The sequence below is a fragment of the Ursus arctos genome, chromosome X, assembly GCF_023065955.2.
Source record: "Ursus arctos isolate Adak ecotype North America chromosome X, UrsArc2.0, whole genome shotgun sequence".
Lineage (NCBI taxonomy): Eukaryota > Metazoa > Chordata > Mammalia > Carnivora > Ursidae > Ursus > Ursus arctos.
This window is the reverse complement of record NC_079873.1, coordinates 26,753,107-26,771,852: the sequence shown is the minus strand read 5'-3', so window position 1 is coordinate 26,771,852 and position 18,746 is coordinate 26,753,107. Positions and strand designations below refer to the sequence as shown.

The following is an 18,746-nucleotide window of genomic DNA, read 5'->3' as shown; positions in this document are numbered from 1 at the left end:
ATTCTTTAATATTTTGTTTGAATAGAATTACTCATTTTAACATTACTTTTAATAATAAAATTATATCAACTTTACAGTTTTCAAAGTTTTGGCAGTTGCAGGCTATAACGAATACTCTAGATTTAGATGTTTACAAAGTCACAGTGTAAGTAGTTCAAATCAAGTCTCTTAATGCAAAAGTGTGCATTGCAGGAGTTGGAGAAAAGGAAGCAAAAGGGCAAGAAGGCATTTCAAGAGTATGGGACTAATGTGCCGAGTCACACAGCCCTGAGGCAGTAGCAGGGCATGGGGAACCACAGATAGTCCTGTGTGGCTGACAAGTCCATCCTGTCTCATTTTTGTGAGCCTGGAGCAAGGATGGGAAATAGAGATCCTGGGCCTACAGCAGGTTTCCCTTTTCTTCCTACCTCTGGCTGTGTCTTGCAGAGCTAGGGGTACCATGATCAATTGTAGGGGCCCTTATGTTTTTCTTCTTTGGGGGAATTTAGAGGAAAGGTAATCTGTGAAGAGGAATGGAGGTTGGCGGGGGAAGAGACTTTGTGGAATCTAGTGGAAGGTAGTAACTGCTAGTGCTCTGAATGGTGGAGGGACACATCTGTGCAGCAGCCTGGAATGAAGAGTTGGCATTTACATACAAATGTTGAAAAAACAGTCACCTGCCAGTAGCTGAAAACAGTTGGCAAGAGGATAATTCTGGAATTCTGGTGGTTGGATCAGGGGGGAGAAAAGCAAAGTGAGAAGGGGACTAATGACTGCTACAAAGGTGGAGGAATGGTAAATTGTGACCAAATGTCAACTTCCTTTGTGTTCTGGTTAGCTTCTGCCTGTTTCTCAAACTGTGGTAGCAGGAAGAGAGTTGGAGGTGGTAGTCATTAGCGTGTGAAACTGCTTTTTAAAATTATTTTGAAGTTACTGTATTTTTTCTGAATATCAAAGTATGAAATGCACATTGTAGAAAAACTTAACAATATAGAAAGATATAATGAAAATTGAAATCAAGTGTAGTCTCACCAAGATGGAAAAATACCAACTATGCTTAATCATTTATTAGATTCTCATTTACCAAAACTTTGACTCCAGTGATGTGAGTCACTATGAGACGTATGCAACGTACAATTTTCTTTTAAAGAGGATAAATTCTTGGGGCACCTGAGTGGCTCAGTTTGTTAAGCATCCACCTCTTGATTTTGGTGCAGGTCATGATCTCAGGGTCGAGAGATCAAGCCCCACATTGGGCTCTGCACTCAGCATGGAGTCTGCTTGTTCCTCTCCCTCTCTTCTTCCTCCTCTCTCTCTCAAATAAATAAAAATCTTAAAAAAATAATGGGAGTAAATTCTTAAGATGTACTCTTAAGTCATTTATTGTGTATTATATAGTGCTGAAAATATATGAAAACAAATTATCATTAAGCACGCAAAATATTTCCAAGATCATTTGGTGGCTGATGGTTATATCACATTTGATCAACCCTAGAATGCCTTGATTATTAAAAGCAGAATTCTTATTTTTAAGCCATCTATAGTTAAAGACTACCCCTTTTGGCTACCATTTGCTGCCTTTGTTATGCTACCAAAATACTGTTTTGGGTATATTTAAAGTAAGAAATATAGTTGAGGTGCCTGGGTGGCACCATCGGTTAGATGTCTGACTCTTTGTTTTGACTCAAGTCGTGATCTCAGGGCCCTGATCTTAGGGTCATGATATTGAGCCCCACATTGGACTCTGTGCTCAGTCCGGAGTCTGCTTAAGTTTCTCTCTCCTTCTCCCTCTGCCCCTACCCCCTTCAAATAAATACATAAATCTTTAAAAAGAAAGAAATATAGTTAATCATCAAGTGTGGTGTCCGATAAAACGCATTGTAGATGTTGATTCATTTTTTGGAAGATGATAAAGAAGAAAGAAAATCCCTACAACTATCTCTTTGAATTATTTAACTAGTAAGACTTCATCTTGAAAAAAGGATATCCTACCAAACAGTATGGAAGACCATGAAAGGCACCACTGAGGCCAGAGAGATCTGAGTTAGAATTCCCTTTCTGTCATTTTATTCTTGTTTACCTTTTGGCAGACTGCTCAGACTCTCACTTTTCTCCAGTGGAAAATGGGAATAATAACTGTTACGTTGTAGGGGGTGTTGTAGGAGTCCATGAAATAAGTAAAAACTTGGAGCCCAGTGCCTAGCTCATAGTAACTGTTAAAAGAAATATTAGTTCCATTCCTTTCCCATTGAAACAATAGGGAGTTGGGGCATTATTTAAGTTCTAAGATTATTTAAATTTCCTAAATGGACATAGAAATCTGAAAGAATGTCAAGATATTCAAAACTATTACCTACTGCATCTTAAGAGTAGACCTCAGAGAACTTCTACAGGCCCCTGGACTCTGAGGTAGCCCCACAGCCAGAAATTCTCAGGATGGTTTTTGGTTTAATGCTAGCAAATACCTGTTTGGACAGACCCCAGGAGACCCAGTAGTTTATAACCCACTTAAGACTTTAAAGCTTACTTTGGTTTCACTCATTTATGGAACATAAGAACTAGGAAGATCGGTAGGAGAAGAAAGGGAAGAAGAAAGGGGGGGGTAAACAGAAGGGGGAACGAACCATGAGAGACTATGGACTCTGGGAAACAAACTGAGGGCTTTAGAGGGAAGGGGGGGTGGGGGATCGGGATAGGCCGGTGATGGGTATTAAGGAGGGCACATATTGCATGGTGCACTGGGTGTTATACGCAACTAATGAATCATGGAACTTTACATCAAAAACTTGGGATGTACTGTATGGTGACTAACATAACATAATAAAAAATTATTATTATTAAAAAAAATAAAGCTTACTTTATAGAAGGTTTTTCACCTTGACTATACGTTAGAATCACTTGGATGCTTTTAAAAATGTGTCAGGATCCCACCCACAAAGATACTGGTTTAATTGGTTATTCTTATGTGCAACTGTCTTAAGGTTAACATACAACCCTGGCTCATTTCTGTCTCAGTCATTTCTGTGCCCAGAACATGACCAAGTACCTCCTTCTTAATATTCTTTCCAGGTGCAATATTAACACAGTACTTTGTACTGAGTTCCTTCAGCATTCCAATTGAAAATATTAGCAGATACAATAAAACAAAAAGATTAAAGGAAGACAACACTCATCACCTGGTTTAGACTAGTATATCAGTTAGTTGGTTACATCTGTCATCCTGGATGCTTGAGGACCTTAATGAATAAATACACTCTTTTGGATCAAAGGTAATATGGAAATTGATAGGCTTCAGGAGATAATTTGATTTTTTTTGCTTCAAGTTTTTATTTAAATTCTAGTTAGTTAACAAAAAGGGTAATATTGGTTTTAGGAGTAGAATTTAGTGATTCACCATTTACATTTAACACCCAGTGCAGATAATTAGATTTTGATAAAAAAAAAATACATTGTTATTGAATATCTAGTTTCGAAATGCTTAATTTCTAAGATGCTAATATATTTTTTAAATTCCTAGATTTTTCTAAATTAAGTATGCTCATAGGGAAGAAAATGTTAATACTCCATAATTATTGTTTTTATCTTTGTTTCAGTCAAGAAATGTGTTTGATTTTGAAGCAAAAATTACAGCCTTTTATTTTAATTCATCCTTTTTATTCAGTATCATTTATTTCTGTTAATTGAAATTGAAATCTACAAATGTGAGAAACTATCAAAATAATATTCTTGTCCATGTAATATAACATATATGCGGTGTCCATGTAAATCCATTTATTTTTCTCGGTCTATATTTTTTGCCTCTAGGCAATTTGACAGATCTGTGGAAAAATGGCGGCGGTTTCATTATGATATGAAGCTACTTAATCAATGGCTAACCGAGGCTGAACAGTTTCTCAAAAAGACACAAACTCCTGAGAATTGGGAACATGCCAAATACAAATGGTATCTGAAGGTAAGGTTTTAAGATCTCTTTTTTTCAAACTGTCTTTATCTTTGCCACAATATCGCAACTGTGTAACTTCTTCAAGTTCAGGTTGTGAAGGGGATGGAAATTTATAATTCCCCACTTTTGTTGTCATCACTACATGTACTAGAACATCCATCAGGATGACCATGTTGGGAGCCTGTGCTGTGGACTATTTGTGTCAGGGTGAGAGTTAGCCTAGATCTAACCGGTTTATCTGATGAACTGCAAAATGTAATTGAATCTGTGATACAGGGAAGAATCTTGTAGCAGGATGTCCCATGGCTTTGGGGCAGTGTGTGTTTTTGCCTTATGTTGAATCCTGTCCAGGAGAACTTGTGGTATACTTAGCAATAATGTAGTTGTTGGAAATATCCATCATGATAAATTTACAGTTCTGTTTCCCTGGAGACAACTGTGGTGATGTAGCAATATTTCTATATATTCTATTGACAGAATGCCTTCTGAGATAGTCCAGAGGCCAAAACAATGCATAGTTAATTGGTGGTACTTATTGACTTTATTATGGTTTATGTTAATGGAAATGCAACATATAGATTATAATCAGTGTACACTTTAATTTCAACTTGCTGTATCTTTTGAGTATGCAGATAAAGATAAATTAGATTTTGGAGGTTATATCTTAGGTTATAAAACATATAGTTAAGGTATAAGAAATACTCGGTTTATTACACCAAGTCTAAAGTATTTTGGTAACTTTTTAGCTCAAATTGTTCATGTATCAATTTTCAGTCAAGCAGATTTGAGTTCTGGCCAATTTTTAATGCCATAAAGTACTGATTAAGACAGATGAAAGCAAAGAAAAAGGTAATTTATTATAAGTTCAGACATTTCAAAATGCAGGATTCATAAAAGCAACATCATTCAACTTTACAGTTTTCTATTCTCATATAATTTCTTGCATAGCAAAAATATGTACAGAAGGTAAGCATGTAAGCACATACATATAGGTAAGCTGTGTAAACATAGAACATGAATAATTTTAAAATCTTGTGTACTTGTGTGTATATCCATCAAACTTGTATATACGTTAGCATTGGCATTGAAGATAGAGGAAATCCAAGGCTTTCCAATCTGCCATCATATAGAAAATACATTTTGTAATAGCACTAAAGCGAATTTGGGGCTAACGCAGCATTACTAGGTCTCAAAAATATGTGCCATTAAGGTGTGCTTGAGGAGATGTTAAACCTCTTGCCATTTCCAGAGATAACCTACACAAGGTAGTTATACATTTTAATGTTTTTTATTATTTAAAAAATATATACTCACTATAAAAATATAAAGCCATGCAGAAGCGTATGTATACTTCCATTTTACTCCTTAGAGAGTAGTTGTTTTGATATGGAGTTTGGTATTTCAGGTCAGCATCTTCAGGAGGCCCCCCCCTGAGATGGAGACTAACAGAAGGCTTAATAGGGAGTACTTTTGGAAATCGAGCAATTGGTTTATGATGTGCCTTGGTATAATTTTCTTCATGTTTTTGTTCTTGAGGTCTGTCAAGCTTCTTTGAATTATGGGTTTTTAGTTTTCATCAAATTTAGAATTTTTAAGTCATTATTTTTAATGTTGCGTTCTTTTTATTTGCAGTCTTTTTTCTGTGTAATTCGTATTACGTGATTTATATTGTCAAATTGACCACTCTTATCTTTTGTAATATCTAATCTGTGATTAATCCCATCTAGTGTATATTTTTAACTGCGGACACTGTTGTTTTCTGTGATTCAACACCTCGTTGAAGTGTGATTTGAGTCTTTTTACATCTTTCATGTCTCTCCTCAATTTGTCAATCTTTCCTCTACCTTTTGGAAAATACGCAATACAGTTATAACAACCAGTATAATGTCCTGTCTACTAATTCTATCATCTGTGTCTATTTCAGGTCATTTTCAATTAAGTTTTCTTTTCATTATAGTTCTTTTTTTCCTGCTTCTTTCGACGAATGGTAATTTTGACTGGATGCCAGATGTTGTGAATTACAACTTGTTGAGTGCTTGGTATTTTTGTGCCGATAAACATTCTTGATCTTTGTTCTGGGACACAGTTAATTTACTTGGAAGCATTTAGATCTCTTGAGCATCTCTCTTTTAGACTTCATGAGTTCTCAGCAGAACAGCGTAAGTCTAGGGCTAATTTTGCTCCACTACTGGGGCAAAACCCTTCTGAGTATGCTCTATGATGCCCTGTGAATGGTGAGGTTTTCCACAATGGCTGGCAAGAACAGGCACTATTCCCAGCTGTGTGTGAGCTCTGGTGGCTGTTACTTTTCATCTTTTTGCATAGTTCTCTCCCTCATCATGTGTAGTTTGCTCACGTATTAAGAGCTGGTCAGGACTCAGCTGAAGCCTGGAAGGGCGCTCTCTGGGGATCTTCAGTGTTCTCTCTCTGTGTATCTTTCTCCTGTTTGGTACTCTGCCCTGTGAGCTCTAGCTACCTTGGCCTCCTGGAAGTCCCAGCTTCATCTCATCAACTCAAAGAGACTCCCTAGCTTTGTGAGAGTTTCTTTATCCTTTGTCGTAGCCTGGAACTCTCTCCAGACAGTAAGTGGCAACAATTGTGGAGTCACCTCATTTGTTTCTAATTTCTCAGAGATCAGTATCTTTCATTGCTAGGTATCTAATGTCTTCAAAACCATCATTTCATATATTTTGTCCGTTTTCTTCAGTTTTTAGCCAAGAGGTTAAATCTGGTCCCTGTTACTCCAACTTGATCAGAAGTGGCTATCCAAGCAAAAGGATTTTGACGCCATTTCATCTTTTTAGTACACATACTTCTGAATACTCTTACAACCGTGCGATGCTTGTAAATGCCTTGAGAATGTCTAATGATCCTCAGTTCTTGACAGTGTCATTTAGTTGACATTGATAAACATCTTATCAAAACTTTTCCCCTTAATTGAGGAATTTTTAAAAAGACTATTTTATTTAGTCTGTTTTTTACTCAACTTACACATGAAATAAGAAGGGGAATTCTGCATGTCCAGGAAAAGTTCTTCTAGCTAAGGAACTGCAAATGCTATTGCAAATCCTCTAATCATTTAAGGTGTTTTTTTTTTCCCTAGTGATTAGGAAGCTCCAAAATCATGCACATGCATATGTGCATACATGCGTGCACACACACGTACATAACATGCCCAAGGTTATCTTGCCATTCTGCTAAGTCTCAGAAAACAAGTCCAGAAGGACGCTGTAAGGTACCACCATTAGTAAGACAAATAGAATCTCTGATAATTTCAGCTACCTTGGCCATAATCATTATTAATTAATAACAAATAAGAGCACGAGTTTAAATTTTTGCTAAGAAATTATTTTAGGAAACAGAATGTCGATGGTGCCTGTTAGTAGCAGACAGATTTGTTGGCATGAACCAGTAATGGTTGCTTTGAGGAAAATCAACCAAGCTGCCCATATACTAAACAGACATACACAGGGATACGCTGGAGTTTAAAGCCTCGTATGTATAATTTTTAGCAAAAATATCATGTCTAAATATGAAATAAAATAAAAAGTATGTACATGTTGTATGCTTTTCTATATATATTTCTATCAAACTGCATTTTATTTAACTCTTTCACTTGAAAAAAGATAAAACAGTGTCCTACTGACACTTGGTATTGTCATTCAAAATAAAGTGACTGCCAATAACAGATAGATGGTCTGGTTCCATTCAACTCAATGATTTTTTTCTCTGTCCCAAGTTAATGATAAAATTAAATATGTGAATTCACATTTTTCAAGATATTCCAAAAATGTGTCATGCCACGATAGGAAATCTCTTTCTAAAATTAATTTTTTGCATGAGAATATATCAATTATGTTATATGCCACTAAAAACTCATTTGTTAATACATGCACTCAGTTATTTATGCATCTTCTCGTATATCCATTCCACCAGGAGTAACAGTACATATACACATTTTTATCACCTACAAAAATATTGACTTGCCACATTAGGCTCTAATAGAAGTTCAGAAGTTTGGCTAAGAGGTTGGAAGCCACATTCACAAAGTGTGGGTTCAAATCCTAGTTCTTTTAGCTTAATAGTTGCAGAATCTTAGGAAAGTGTCTTATGTCTCTCCGTGCCTCTGCTATCTCTTCTCTTAAAAAGGAATAAAAATGAGATGTGCAGGTACCACTTAGAATTACATTTTCCACAAAATAATTACTCATTAAGCAAAAGATCTTACTGTAACTAATCACACTTCATAAGTGATTAGCCTATACTTATAAAAACAAAAATTTATTTACTGAATTATAAGTGATTAGCCTATACTTATAAAAACAAAAATTTATTTACTGAATTACTGTCCCCAACCATCTGAAATACAGATTTGACAACCTGACAATTTCATTAAACTTTATCTTTTTATGAATTATGACATTTTCTCAAAGTACAGCTCTTGGATTAGGAATTGAGGAAAATTCTAGTTCAGCCAAACACATCCTCCTCAGATAGCTGACACTTCTGCCTACTCATTTTAGAGCAAGAAGAAATGTTAATGGGAGTTTTCAAGGGGAAAGCTGAACACCATGAAAGAAAGTTATGAAAATAACATTAACTCATATAGTGACAAAGTGAATTGGTATGCCAACAAGTACCTTGAGTGAAAACAGGAAAGTGGAAATCATAATGTGTCTTAACATTGAGCTTTACACATTCTTCTAGAGTAGAAAGCAGTAAGTTTTAAAATATGGACTCTTATTTAATGGGGTTGAAAATTCCTGAGGTTGACAGTAGAAATTATAAAAATCACCATTAGATCGAATATTTAAAAGAGGGGAATATTCTTGCTATTCATGGAAATGGAGCCTGTTTGTTTTATGGGGTAATGCTGCTTAGTGGACCATATTTCAGCTCTGGAAAGCAGTTTGCCATTACTCAATAAATTAAACATAAAATGTCCACAGGACCCAGCAATTTCACTCCTAGATTTGAAAACATGTGTTCAAACAAAAACTTGTAGATGAATGCTCATAGGAGCACTATTCATAATAGCCACAAGGTGGAAAAAACCCAAATTCCCATTAGCAGATGACTAAATAAAAATTAACAGCACTTTCTAAAGAATGGTGCCATGAACAAGCATGACACCTTGAAATCTTAAGAAATTCCTTTTAAAAGCAACTTAAGAAGTAGACAGAAGAGGGATTGTTTAGATGAAATTTTTTAGGCTTTAAATTGACAAATGTTAAGCCAACATAGGGAGTGGGACAGCAGTGTGTTATTTTGACATGAGTTAACTGCTGTTTTTAAGCAAAACATCATCTTTTTTAGTGTGAAGTTAATTAGTTTTCTGGTGTATCTTTCAATGCTACCACGTTTACTCCTCCATAATATATATCATATTGTACATGTGCAATATATTTATATATATTGCTGTAAAGAAATTCAATTAAAAGCTGTTTACTTTGTAACATAATGATACATCTTAATTCACTGTGATTGAGGATAAAGTCAACATGGATTAAATATGTCATGTTGTAGTATTCATGTTCACCATCAAATCCCAAAACCTTAGTTTAATTTTATGTCCCAGTTAAGCAGAATATACTTTGCCTTTTCTCAAATTGGAATCTTGAATGAAGAATGGAAAATTCCATAGAGACTGTGTAGTTATAGCATGAGAACATTACTGTGAGCTCTCAGATGAAACGATAAATGGAGAAAAAAAAAGGCACTGGTGTCTTGGAGTTGGGAGGGAGGCAAAGAAAGAAGAATCTAAGAGTCTATGTTTAGCAGCTCTGCAGATCTGCCTTACCTTGGCTATTTGTGATAGAGGAAATTAAATCCACATTGCTTTTTTAAAGGACCCAAGTCTCAGAAGTTCAGATTCACAGAACACACTGGAATTAGGTAGGGTGTGCCCATAAGTTTGAGACAAGTGGGTCCATGAAAAGGCTCTCTTTCTCATAAAGGAAGTCTCACCCAGTTTGCAGTGCAGAAAGGCCTCAAGCAGCAGGTGTCATTACTGAAAACCCATTGGCTTGCCAGAAATAAAGAGAACTGAATGGATGTGCATAGGTCCCTGACGCTATCTGCCACAGAGCAAGTTTTGGTACTTTTCTTTGTAGGTACTCTAATACCTAATCGGTCATCTACTCCCTCGAATGACTTTATAGGAGATGAATGACTTTGAATGAATATGGATTAAATCAAAGGCTATCTAGAAAAAGGCATATGGTATAAAAGACCAAATTGAATACAAGTATGTTTTCTATACAGTTGGCTTTTACAGTGCTGATTTTCACCAGCTAGCTGATGAGTTGAACTGCTTCTTAACAGCCGCACTGCTGGGACTCAAATGCTGATAGGAACTTTGATGGAAAAATTACTTGAGTAAAAATTTCTGCCATCTGTTGCCCTTCATTGGGACCCTGATGTTAAGAGTAATTCATACTATTGCTGGCCCTTTATATTTCCCCAGCAGTAATAAAGTTTTGTTTGGTAGTCCCTGTTTCTGTAACTAAAGGACACAAACTAACGTAAGGGAATGAGCATGAAAATTTAGTGTGAAGAGAATTTGTCTCTCATCACGTGCTTTAGGGTTACAGCATTGTATAAACATGGGAATACATCTTACAGTGAACTTTTCAATGTTATTAACTGGTCGTGGCAGGACAATTCAGTCTTTTAAAACAGAAACAGTTGGACACTTCATTCTTATGTAAATATTGTTAGCCTTTTATTACTGCTTAGAAACTCCTCTACAACTTCTTGGCTCCTATGCATCTTTTCAGAAGTAGTAAATAACAGATTTATTGGGGGTTTGGCACAGTGCAGAAATCCAGAGAGGGGCTCTAAATAGTTGCCTATCAAATGTGTCTTTCATAAAATAAGTATATTAAAATAATTGGATAAGTCCAATGGCTTGTTCTTGTTGTCCAGCATGGCATGTTTAAGAAGATGACAGATTGCCACCCATTATTGGAAAGAAGCAAGAACCAAAACTATAACTTATTGTAATAACCATAGCAGTAAAGAACTGCTTAAAATGCATGAAAAAAATGTCATCCCTAAGGGATCCCCAGTCTTAGAGTAAGAAATTATCAAGAGAGTAAGAATCTGCAAATAAAAGTGAAGCATGCTAATTGCAAATTGAAAATTGAAAAAAGGGGCGCCTGGGTGGCACAGCGGTTAAGCGCCTTCGGCTCAGGGCGTGATCCTGGCGCTATGGGATCGAGCCCCACATCAGGCTCCTCCGCTAGGAGCGTGCTTCTTCCTCTCCCACTCCCCCTGCTTGTGTTCCCTCTCTTGCTGGCTGTCTCTATCTCTGTCGAATAAATAAATAAAATCTTTAAAAAAAAAGAAAATTGAAAAAAAAAACTCACATCAACATAGAAGGAATGTGAATTCAAAATTATTATTTGATGAAGCATAAGATTAATGCTAATATAAGTGATTTTCATGAAGTGCAATAGTTTGCAAAGAGGACGTTCTAGCCACACTGGTCTTGCTGTTTCTTCTCTCATGGTTTCTTACCCTTCCAATGCCTGTTACCTATGATTAAATTTGCTTTTCTCTTTGCTTGGGGGTTCTGCCCTATCTCCAGTTCTTATCTGCTATGTCTCAATCCCCTCCCTCTCAGGATTTTTGTACACTTCTCTTTTTTATATACATTTGTGCTCTAATGTTTTTTCTCAGACATGGCCTTTTGTAACTTCTCTCATCTTTGATGAGATCTCTCTCTCTCTCTCTCTCTCTCTCTCTCTCTCTCTCACACACACACACACACACACACACACACACACTTTCTTTGTAACACTGTCAGTTGCTAACATTGTAATATATGTTTGCATGTTTATTACCTGTATTTCCAACTAGAATGTAAACCTTGCAGGGCCTTGGTCTTTCTTGGTCACAGGTATCTACTCAGCACTTAGAACAGTCTTCCCAACGGGTGCCTGGGTGGCTCAGTTGGTTAAGCACGTGACTCCTGGTTTTGGCTCAGGTCATGATCTCAGGGTTGTGAGCTCAAGCCCCACATTAGGGTCTGTGTTCAGTGTAGGGTCTGCCTAAGATTCTCTCTCTCCCTCTCCCTGTGCACCTCCTCTCTGCTCTGCCCTCTCTCTCTCTTTTTCAAAAATAGAATACTCTCCTTGTATGTAGTACATATAATACTCATTATAATTAATAATGAAATAAATGGAAGAATTATATATTCATCGTCTTACTCGCTTAGGTAGACTATCCCCAAACTTGTCCTTCCTTCCATTTTTACCCCATCTGGTGTCCAAGAAATGCTCCCTTATATTGAGTTGCCCTGTACTCTTCTTTGTACAAAGTATTTGAAATTTTCATATTTGCTGATGGTTAAACTGTATGATGGCTCCATTCTCTTACTACTTGAGCATGTCATAAATACCCGAATCCATTCAACAAACATTTAGTGTGAGCCTACCGCATGTAAGGATTTGCCGACTGCTAGGGATACGGAGCTGGCAGAGAAGCCCATTTCATTTAATAAGCTAACAGCTTCTAGAGTTTAGCATATTAAGGCTAAGGTGGAAACACATGGCAGGTGTCATTATTCCAGAAAGTCCTGGAACCAGCCTCGGGGAAACAGGAGTGTTTTTTTCTACAGCACTTATTTTTGTTCCCTAGTCCTTTTTGACACCCCTCCATTACACCTCCAGGATTCCCAAACTCAATTGAGAAAACATGACTTTGGGAGCCAGGAAAGAGCAATATTGTGAAAGGCAGCACAAGGAAAGAGCTAGCTATGAAGAAGTCACACAGAGAGTGAGAAAACGTTCTGACATAAGTTGTAAATTTTGAAAAATGATAAAATTGACAAATTATAGGACAAAAGGCCTGTTCACAGATGAGATGGTTCAGGATGAACTATTCCTCAAGCTGAATAGCAAGTATCTAGTCATAAAAATGGTAAATCTTCCTACTCTATAACCAAATTACAGGTATAAGCCAGAGACCAGGATTGTTTGCAAATATCATAATTCACAAATTTTAAAATTCTTGTTCTTTTATGAGGCTATAATTGACAGAACTTTACTGGCAATTAATTTGTATTAAGCCATTCTGATCAAAACTAATAAAGAGGAATGACTCAGGGATATGGGGAGAAGAAAAAATAGATATGTTGGAGATGGATACATATTTATATAGTAGCATGTTCCCTTTTAAGGCTTCGTTGGTTCACTATTACTTTTTGTCAGTACATAATTTTAGTTTATGACTATGTAGTCCTTCAAGTTTAAATCCCTTCTTTGTCCAGGTTCAGGCTTTCATTTTACTTAGACTCATTTTGAGGAATATTGCAGAGAAACTAAAACAATAGACAAATGTGCTACCCCATAGATTCTAGGACTTCATGTAGAATATTGAACTCATTATTATTGTTAAGTAAATATCTCACCTGTGATATCCCTCAGAGTACTTGCAATGAAATGAATTTTAATACAGTATGTATTACACTTAATATTGATCCTAAGGATATTAAATTCTTTAGAAGAGCAAACTTATGGGACCAAATCCTGCCAGCTACCTGTTTTTGTAAATAAAGTTTTATTGGAACTCAACCACACATATTTATTTACAAACTGTCTATGGCTGCTTTGTTGCTACAAAGGCAGAGTTAAGTAGTTACAGAGACTGCCTGGCCTGCAAAGCTTAAAATGGGAACTGTGTAGCTCTTAATAGAAAAAGTTTACTAACTCTTGCTTTAGAAGATAGAGTAATAAGTTGCAATAAAAATCCAAGTGTCCCTTTTTACCTTCTCTTTAAGCATTCTTTGTTATTTGATATAAGAAATGGAGTTGGGCCATGTTCATAAAACAAATTGAAATTCGTGGTAACAAAAAGAGGAAATCAAAATAGGCTTGTTATTTAAGTCAACTTTCTCTATTTAAAAGATTATTTTTTTATTTATTTGAGAGAGAGAGAGAGAAAGATCACAAGCAGGGGAAGAGCAAAGGGAAAGGGAGAACGTGGGGCTTGATCCCAAGACCACGGGATCATGACCTGAGCCGAAGGCAGACGCTTAACCAACTGAGCCATCCACGTACCTGTAAGTCAAGTTTCAACTCCATGAATTAAGAGAAGGGGTTTGATTAAAAAGCAAAAGAGGTTTTTAAAGTCACTTAAAGAATGTGTGGTGGACTTAGGCATTTTGAAAAGTGTATAGCAACTGTCTTACAGTGCCACCAGTTGCTCTTGGGTACCTGCACAGTCTTAGTGGGACAATAAATGAAGTATTCTGTCCAAGAGAGTTCTAAAGGTTGTTCTGCTGGAGCTTTTCTCTCACCATATCAGTGGTCCTAAGTGTAGGTCCTAAGCTTGGCCAATCATATTTTTTTCTTGGGACTTTTAATCTTGTGGTAACTGATAAGGTTGGAGTTTATTCATTCTAATGAGAATGGCTGATCAAGAACAGCAAACGACTCCTACTCTGGGGACTCTCTGGAGTCCTGCCTGTTCCAAGCTTGATACTTTGATTTTCCCTTCAGTCCTGTGAACCCTTCCATTTCTTTACCATGAATCTCCTTATTAGCAGAGGCAATTTCTGTTGCTTATCAATGAAGAACTAAAGGAAACTTAGCATCATTAGAGAAACTCTGTCTAGCCTGGTTCCTTTTATATAGAAGTTTGAGTCCCCTTGGAAAGCCTGCAAAACATAACTATTTGCATGTAATGAACAGTTTGCAATACTTTGATATTGATGTGCAATTTCTGTTTGACAGGAGAGAAACAATTAGGATCAACTGTGGTCATATATTCCAGAATACCAGTGTTGTTTCCAGGCTTTAAGTGTTGTTGGATCATTATACGAGATTCATAATTTTGTCCTGTTGTACCCACTTTTCCATTACCATTCAGTCTTAATTTATTATACACTATTAAAAGTTTTTAGGTAATTTGTTCTTATTGCTACTCAGACATTAAAATGTCTGCAGGCTGTGAAAATGAATAAATTTGATGTTCCAGTCTAGTTCTCTAAATCCTGGCATTACAACTAATAGTACAGGCTTGTATTGTAAATCCTAGTTAACATGGATTTATCTTAAAAATCCTATTTTACTGCTATATTCAAATAATAGATTCTTTCAAACATTTCATCCTTGAATTTCTATTTGTTTTTAATAATATACGGCTTTTGTATGTGCTTACAAAAGGACAATACATGTATTTTTAAATACTAATAATGGATTGGTGAAATAACCTTAATTTTAACAAAACAGTTGTTAAACTATACTGTACTGCTTATTAATTTCTTTAACCAAAGCTTATGAGCATTTGTTTAAGATGTATGTTATAAGGAACAAACTCTACTAAGTTCATAGGAATTTGAAAATTTAATCTCATAACCAGGGCTATCCATAGAAGAGTATTAAGGGCAATTCAACCAGTACATAACCACCAAAGATAATATCATTGAAAAGAGGCTGAACTGTTGAAATATTTCATAGTCTCCTTGGGATATCATTAGGAACAGAAATTCTGAAGTAGAATTATAATGATGTTTAGACAAGAGAAGCACATGACACCAACCACTCCCCCATGCATGGGGCCTAGGAGACCATGACAGTTGTCCTACCCAAGAGATGGATCTTCCCATAAGATTACATGTATTTTAGAGAACGTGTGTACCACCATTAAGTTCTAATTTGAACATTTAGCCCTGACAATTCCTTGTATTTCAATTAACTTTTAAAATCAATACATTTATTCAGTAAACTTTGAGAGGGGAGCTGCTGTGTGTCGGACATACGAGGTGCTCAGGATGTTAAAATTGACACAATCCCAGTCTATTCGGAGAATGCAAGGTTTACCAAGTTGATGAACATTTAAATGATTTTCACATAATGGTATATTCAGCAGATGGACATTAATGCAATTAAAATGGCAGCTAAGAAGTGTAATAGAAGTAGGTATAGTATCAGGGGAGTCAGGGAAGGGAGAACAAAAGAAGTAAGTAACTGGCTAGAAGGTTTGGAAGAGCTTTGCAGAGGAGGTGATAAGGGAAATGAGCAAGAGCAGGCTACATTCAGAAAAAGGGGGAAATATTTGAAAAGTGATGGTGTTCTAAAAAATGGTGATATGGGTAGGACACAATGAAAAGTACTCTTGACAGATCACGGATACCTGGGAAGAAATGGCCAGAAATGATGTTAAGGACATCATTTCCTTTTTTTGTTGGTTACATTTTTGTTTTTTTTGTTTTGTTCTGTTTTTTAATGGATGAGTATTTTCCAAACTGTGAATCATGAATCAGTTTGTGGATCACCACCAGCATTTGTTTTGGGTGAAGCAAAATAGAAAATATTAGGGTTCATTACACATACTGGAGAATTGTTTCATAGATTTTTGTTGTTGCTACTTCAATCCTGTGTGCGTGTGTGTGTGTGTGTGTGTGTGTGTGCTGGGTTCTTTCTGATTGAGCATTACAAGGTAGTAATGTGATGAGTATGAGAGAAGAATTTTGTTTTTGTTTTTTTTTAAATTAAGAAGCCAGTTTAAGAAATGGATAATTTGGGAAGATGGTATAAGATCAATTTTACAAAAAAAAAAAAAAAAAAAAAAAAAACATGCCCAGAAAATATAATACAAAATTTATTTAAGTGCAGTAGCTTATAAAGTTTATTTAAGTGCCTTGCTATTGTAAAGGTTACAAGTGATATTACTTGATGTGATTGTCAAAAAAAAAAAGTCTCAGCAAGATAAGTAGAAATGGCATTCTTTTTTTTAATTTTAATAATTTTTTATTATGTTAGTCACCATACAGTACATCCCTAGTTTTTGATGTAAAGTTCCATGATTCATTACTTGCGTATAACACCCAGTGCACCATGCAATACGTGCCCTCCTTCATACCCATCACCAGCCTATCCCATTCTCCCATCCCCCTCCCCTCTTAAAACTCTTTTACAAACATTCAGGAAGGTTAAATATTTTAACCCAAACCACAAGGTTAATAAGTAAAGGCCTTCGGATCTGAATACTGTGTAGTTTACTGATCATCAGCTAGAATTTAGAGATGTTAAGCAAAAATAAATAAATAAACAAACAAATAAATAAATAATAAAAAATTGCAGCTCTGTCTAATAAAGTATTGAGGAAACTAATGAAGGGAATAATTCTTGTCAATCACCACAGGACAAGGCCCTTCTAAAAAGGTGTTAAGGATAGTAAGTGATAAAGATGAAACTTCTTCCATCCATAAAAATGTTATTTAGTGATAAGTATAGCCCTGTTTAACCCTTCTTATCATATTATTATCAGTAAGGGTGAGACATAACACTTTATTACTATGGATTATAATTTGACTCCTAGTATATCAAAATCAGAGTATTAGAAAGGGCTATCATTTTTATTAGAGATAATGTTAGAGTTGTTAATGATGACAATAACATTAGTCATAACATAACAAGGCACTTTATAATTTATGAAGCACTTTCAATTACATTGTCATTCTCATATTAATCTTGTTGAGATACAGATTTGGGGAATCCTTTATTACTGTAAGAAGCAGATTACTGAGGGGAGAGAAGAGGAAGGGCCAATTACTTATTTCTCCCTGATTTGGAATCAATGTAGAGTCTTGGCAGGAGGGCAGAATTTGGCAGGCAGCTTTCATATATGGAAAATACAAGCATTCAACTGTGTGTAGCGAAGGCTGATGTTCCCTGAGAAAACTTTGACAGTGAAAGGCTCATTATTCCCTCAGAGTAGCCACATTTTGAAGATCATAGCCTAGGATTGAGTAGTTGCCTCCCTTTCCAAATACCCTTAGGAGAAAACTCACCATGGCATATATGGTCTCTTCAAGGCAAAACTGTTTCCCTTAACGTTACACAGCTCATGATAACAGCATGCTTTTGTTCATTCAGCATATTTTTGTCAAGTGTCAGGACAGTGCTGCATACCAAAATTTCATTGTTGAGCCAAACCAGGGCTTCGTTTGCACAGTGGCCTTATAGCAGTGGAGGAGACACACACACATGCCTCCACGTGAGGGCATAAGGGATCAATCGCAGTTCCAACACTCCAGGAAGTTAGTCTAGCGCAGGGAGAGAGGGACGGATAAACATTAAAGTTTGTATGACACAATTCTTCTCGAATTTGTACTCATTGTATTTATAAAATCCTATGGGAACAAGGAGGAGGGGATGATGAGCTCTGTCTGGGAAAGACAAAGAAGTCCTCACTTCTTATAGGCAGGTTGATCAGAGATTGAGGGGACAGAGTATCCTTGACTGGGGGAACACATGGTCAAAGGCCAGGTAACCTCACAAAAGGTAGGTTGTTGGGAGAATGGTAATAGCTTAGGGAGCTCAGGCTCCCAGTGAAGGGTGATCAGATAGGCTGGACAGCTGGTCTGGAACACTTTGTGAAAGACATGATATGATACACATACAAATCTGTCTTTTATCTTATAAATAACAGTTACTGAATATATTCAAACAGAGAAGTGTCTGGACAAGGTTTACAAGTTTGAAGATAAGCTTGTTTAGGGCACTTGTGGTTTCTTGAATAGCTCCTAGGCATGCACATTGTGATTTTGGTGAGAACTTTCTTTTTTTTAATTTATCTTAATTTTATTTATTTATTTTATTATGTTCAGTTAGCCACTGTATAGTACATCATTAGTTTTTGATGTAGTGTTCAATGATTCATTAGTTACGTAAGGGAAACTGTAGCTTAGCATACTTGAAAAGTACAGCTTCAACTCGTTATTAGAGGAAAATATTTCACGGATTTTGTGATCCTGTCGTGCTTATTTTCTTTCCATAAATTCCGCATATAAAAAATGTTTAAATTGTTTATT

At 36.1% G+C, this 18,746-nt stretch overlaps 1 protein-coding gene across 17 annotated transcripts in view; it reads left to right on the top strand.

Moving 5' to 3' along the window:
* The window catches only part of DMD (dystrophin), a 2,358,181-nt gene that overhangs the window by 1,289,272 nt on the left and 1,050,163 nt on the right, over positions 1-18,746 (top strand). For all 17 annotated transcript variants that reach the window (XM_057310259.1, XM_057309646.1, XM_048213297.2 and 14 more), the window contains one exon: positions 3,784-3,931. In XM_057310259.1, coding sequence (XP_057166242.1) covers positions 3,784-3,931 — 148 coding nt within the window. The remainder of the gene's footprint in view (positions 1-3,783; positions 3,932-18,746) is intronic.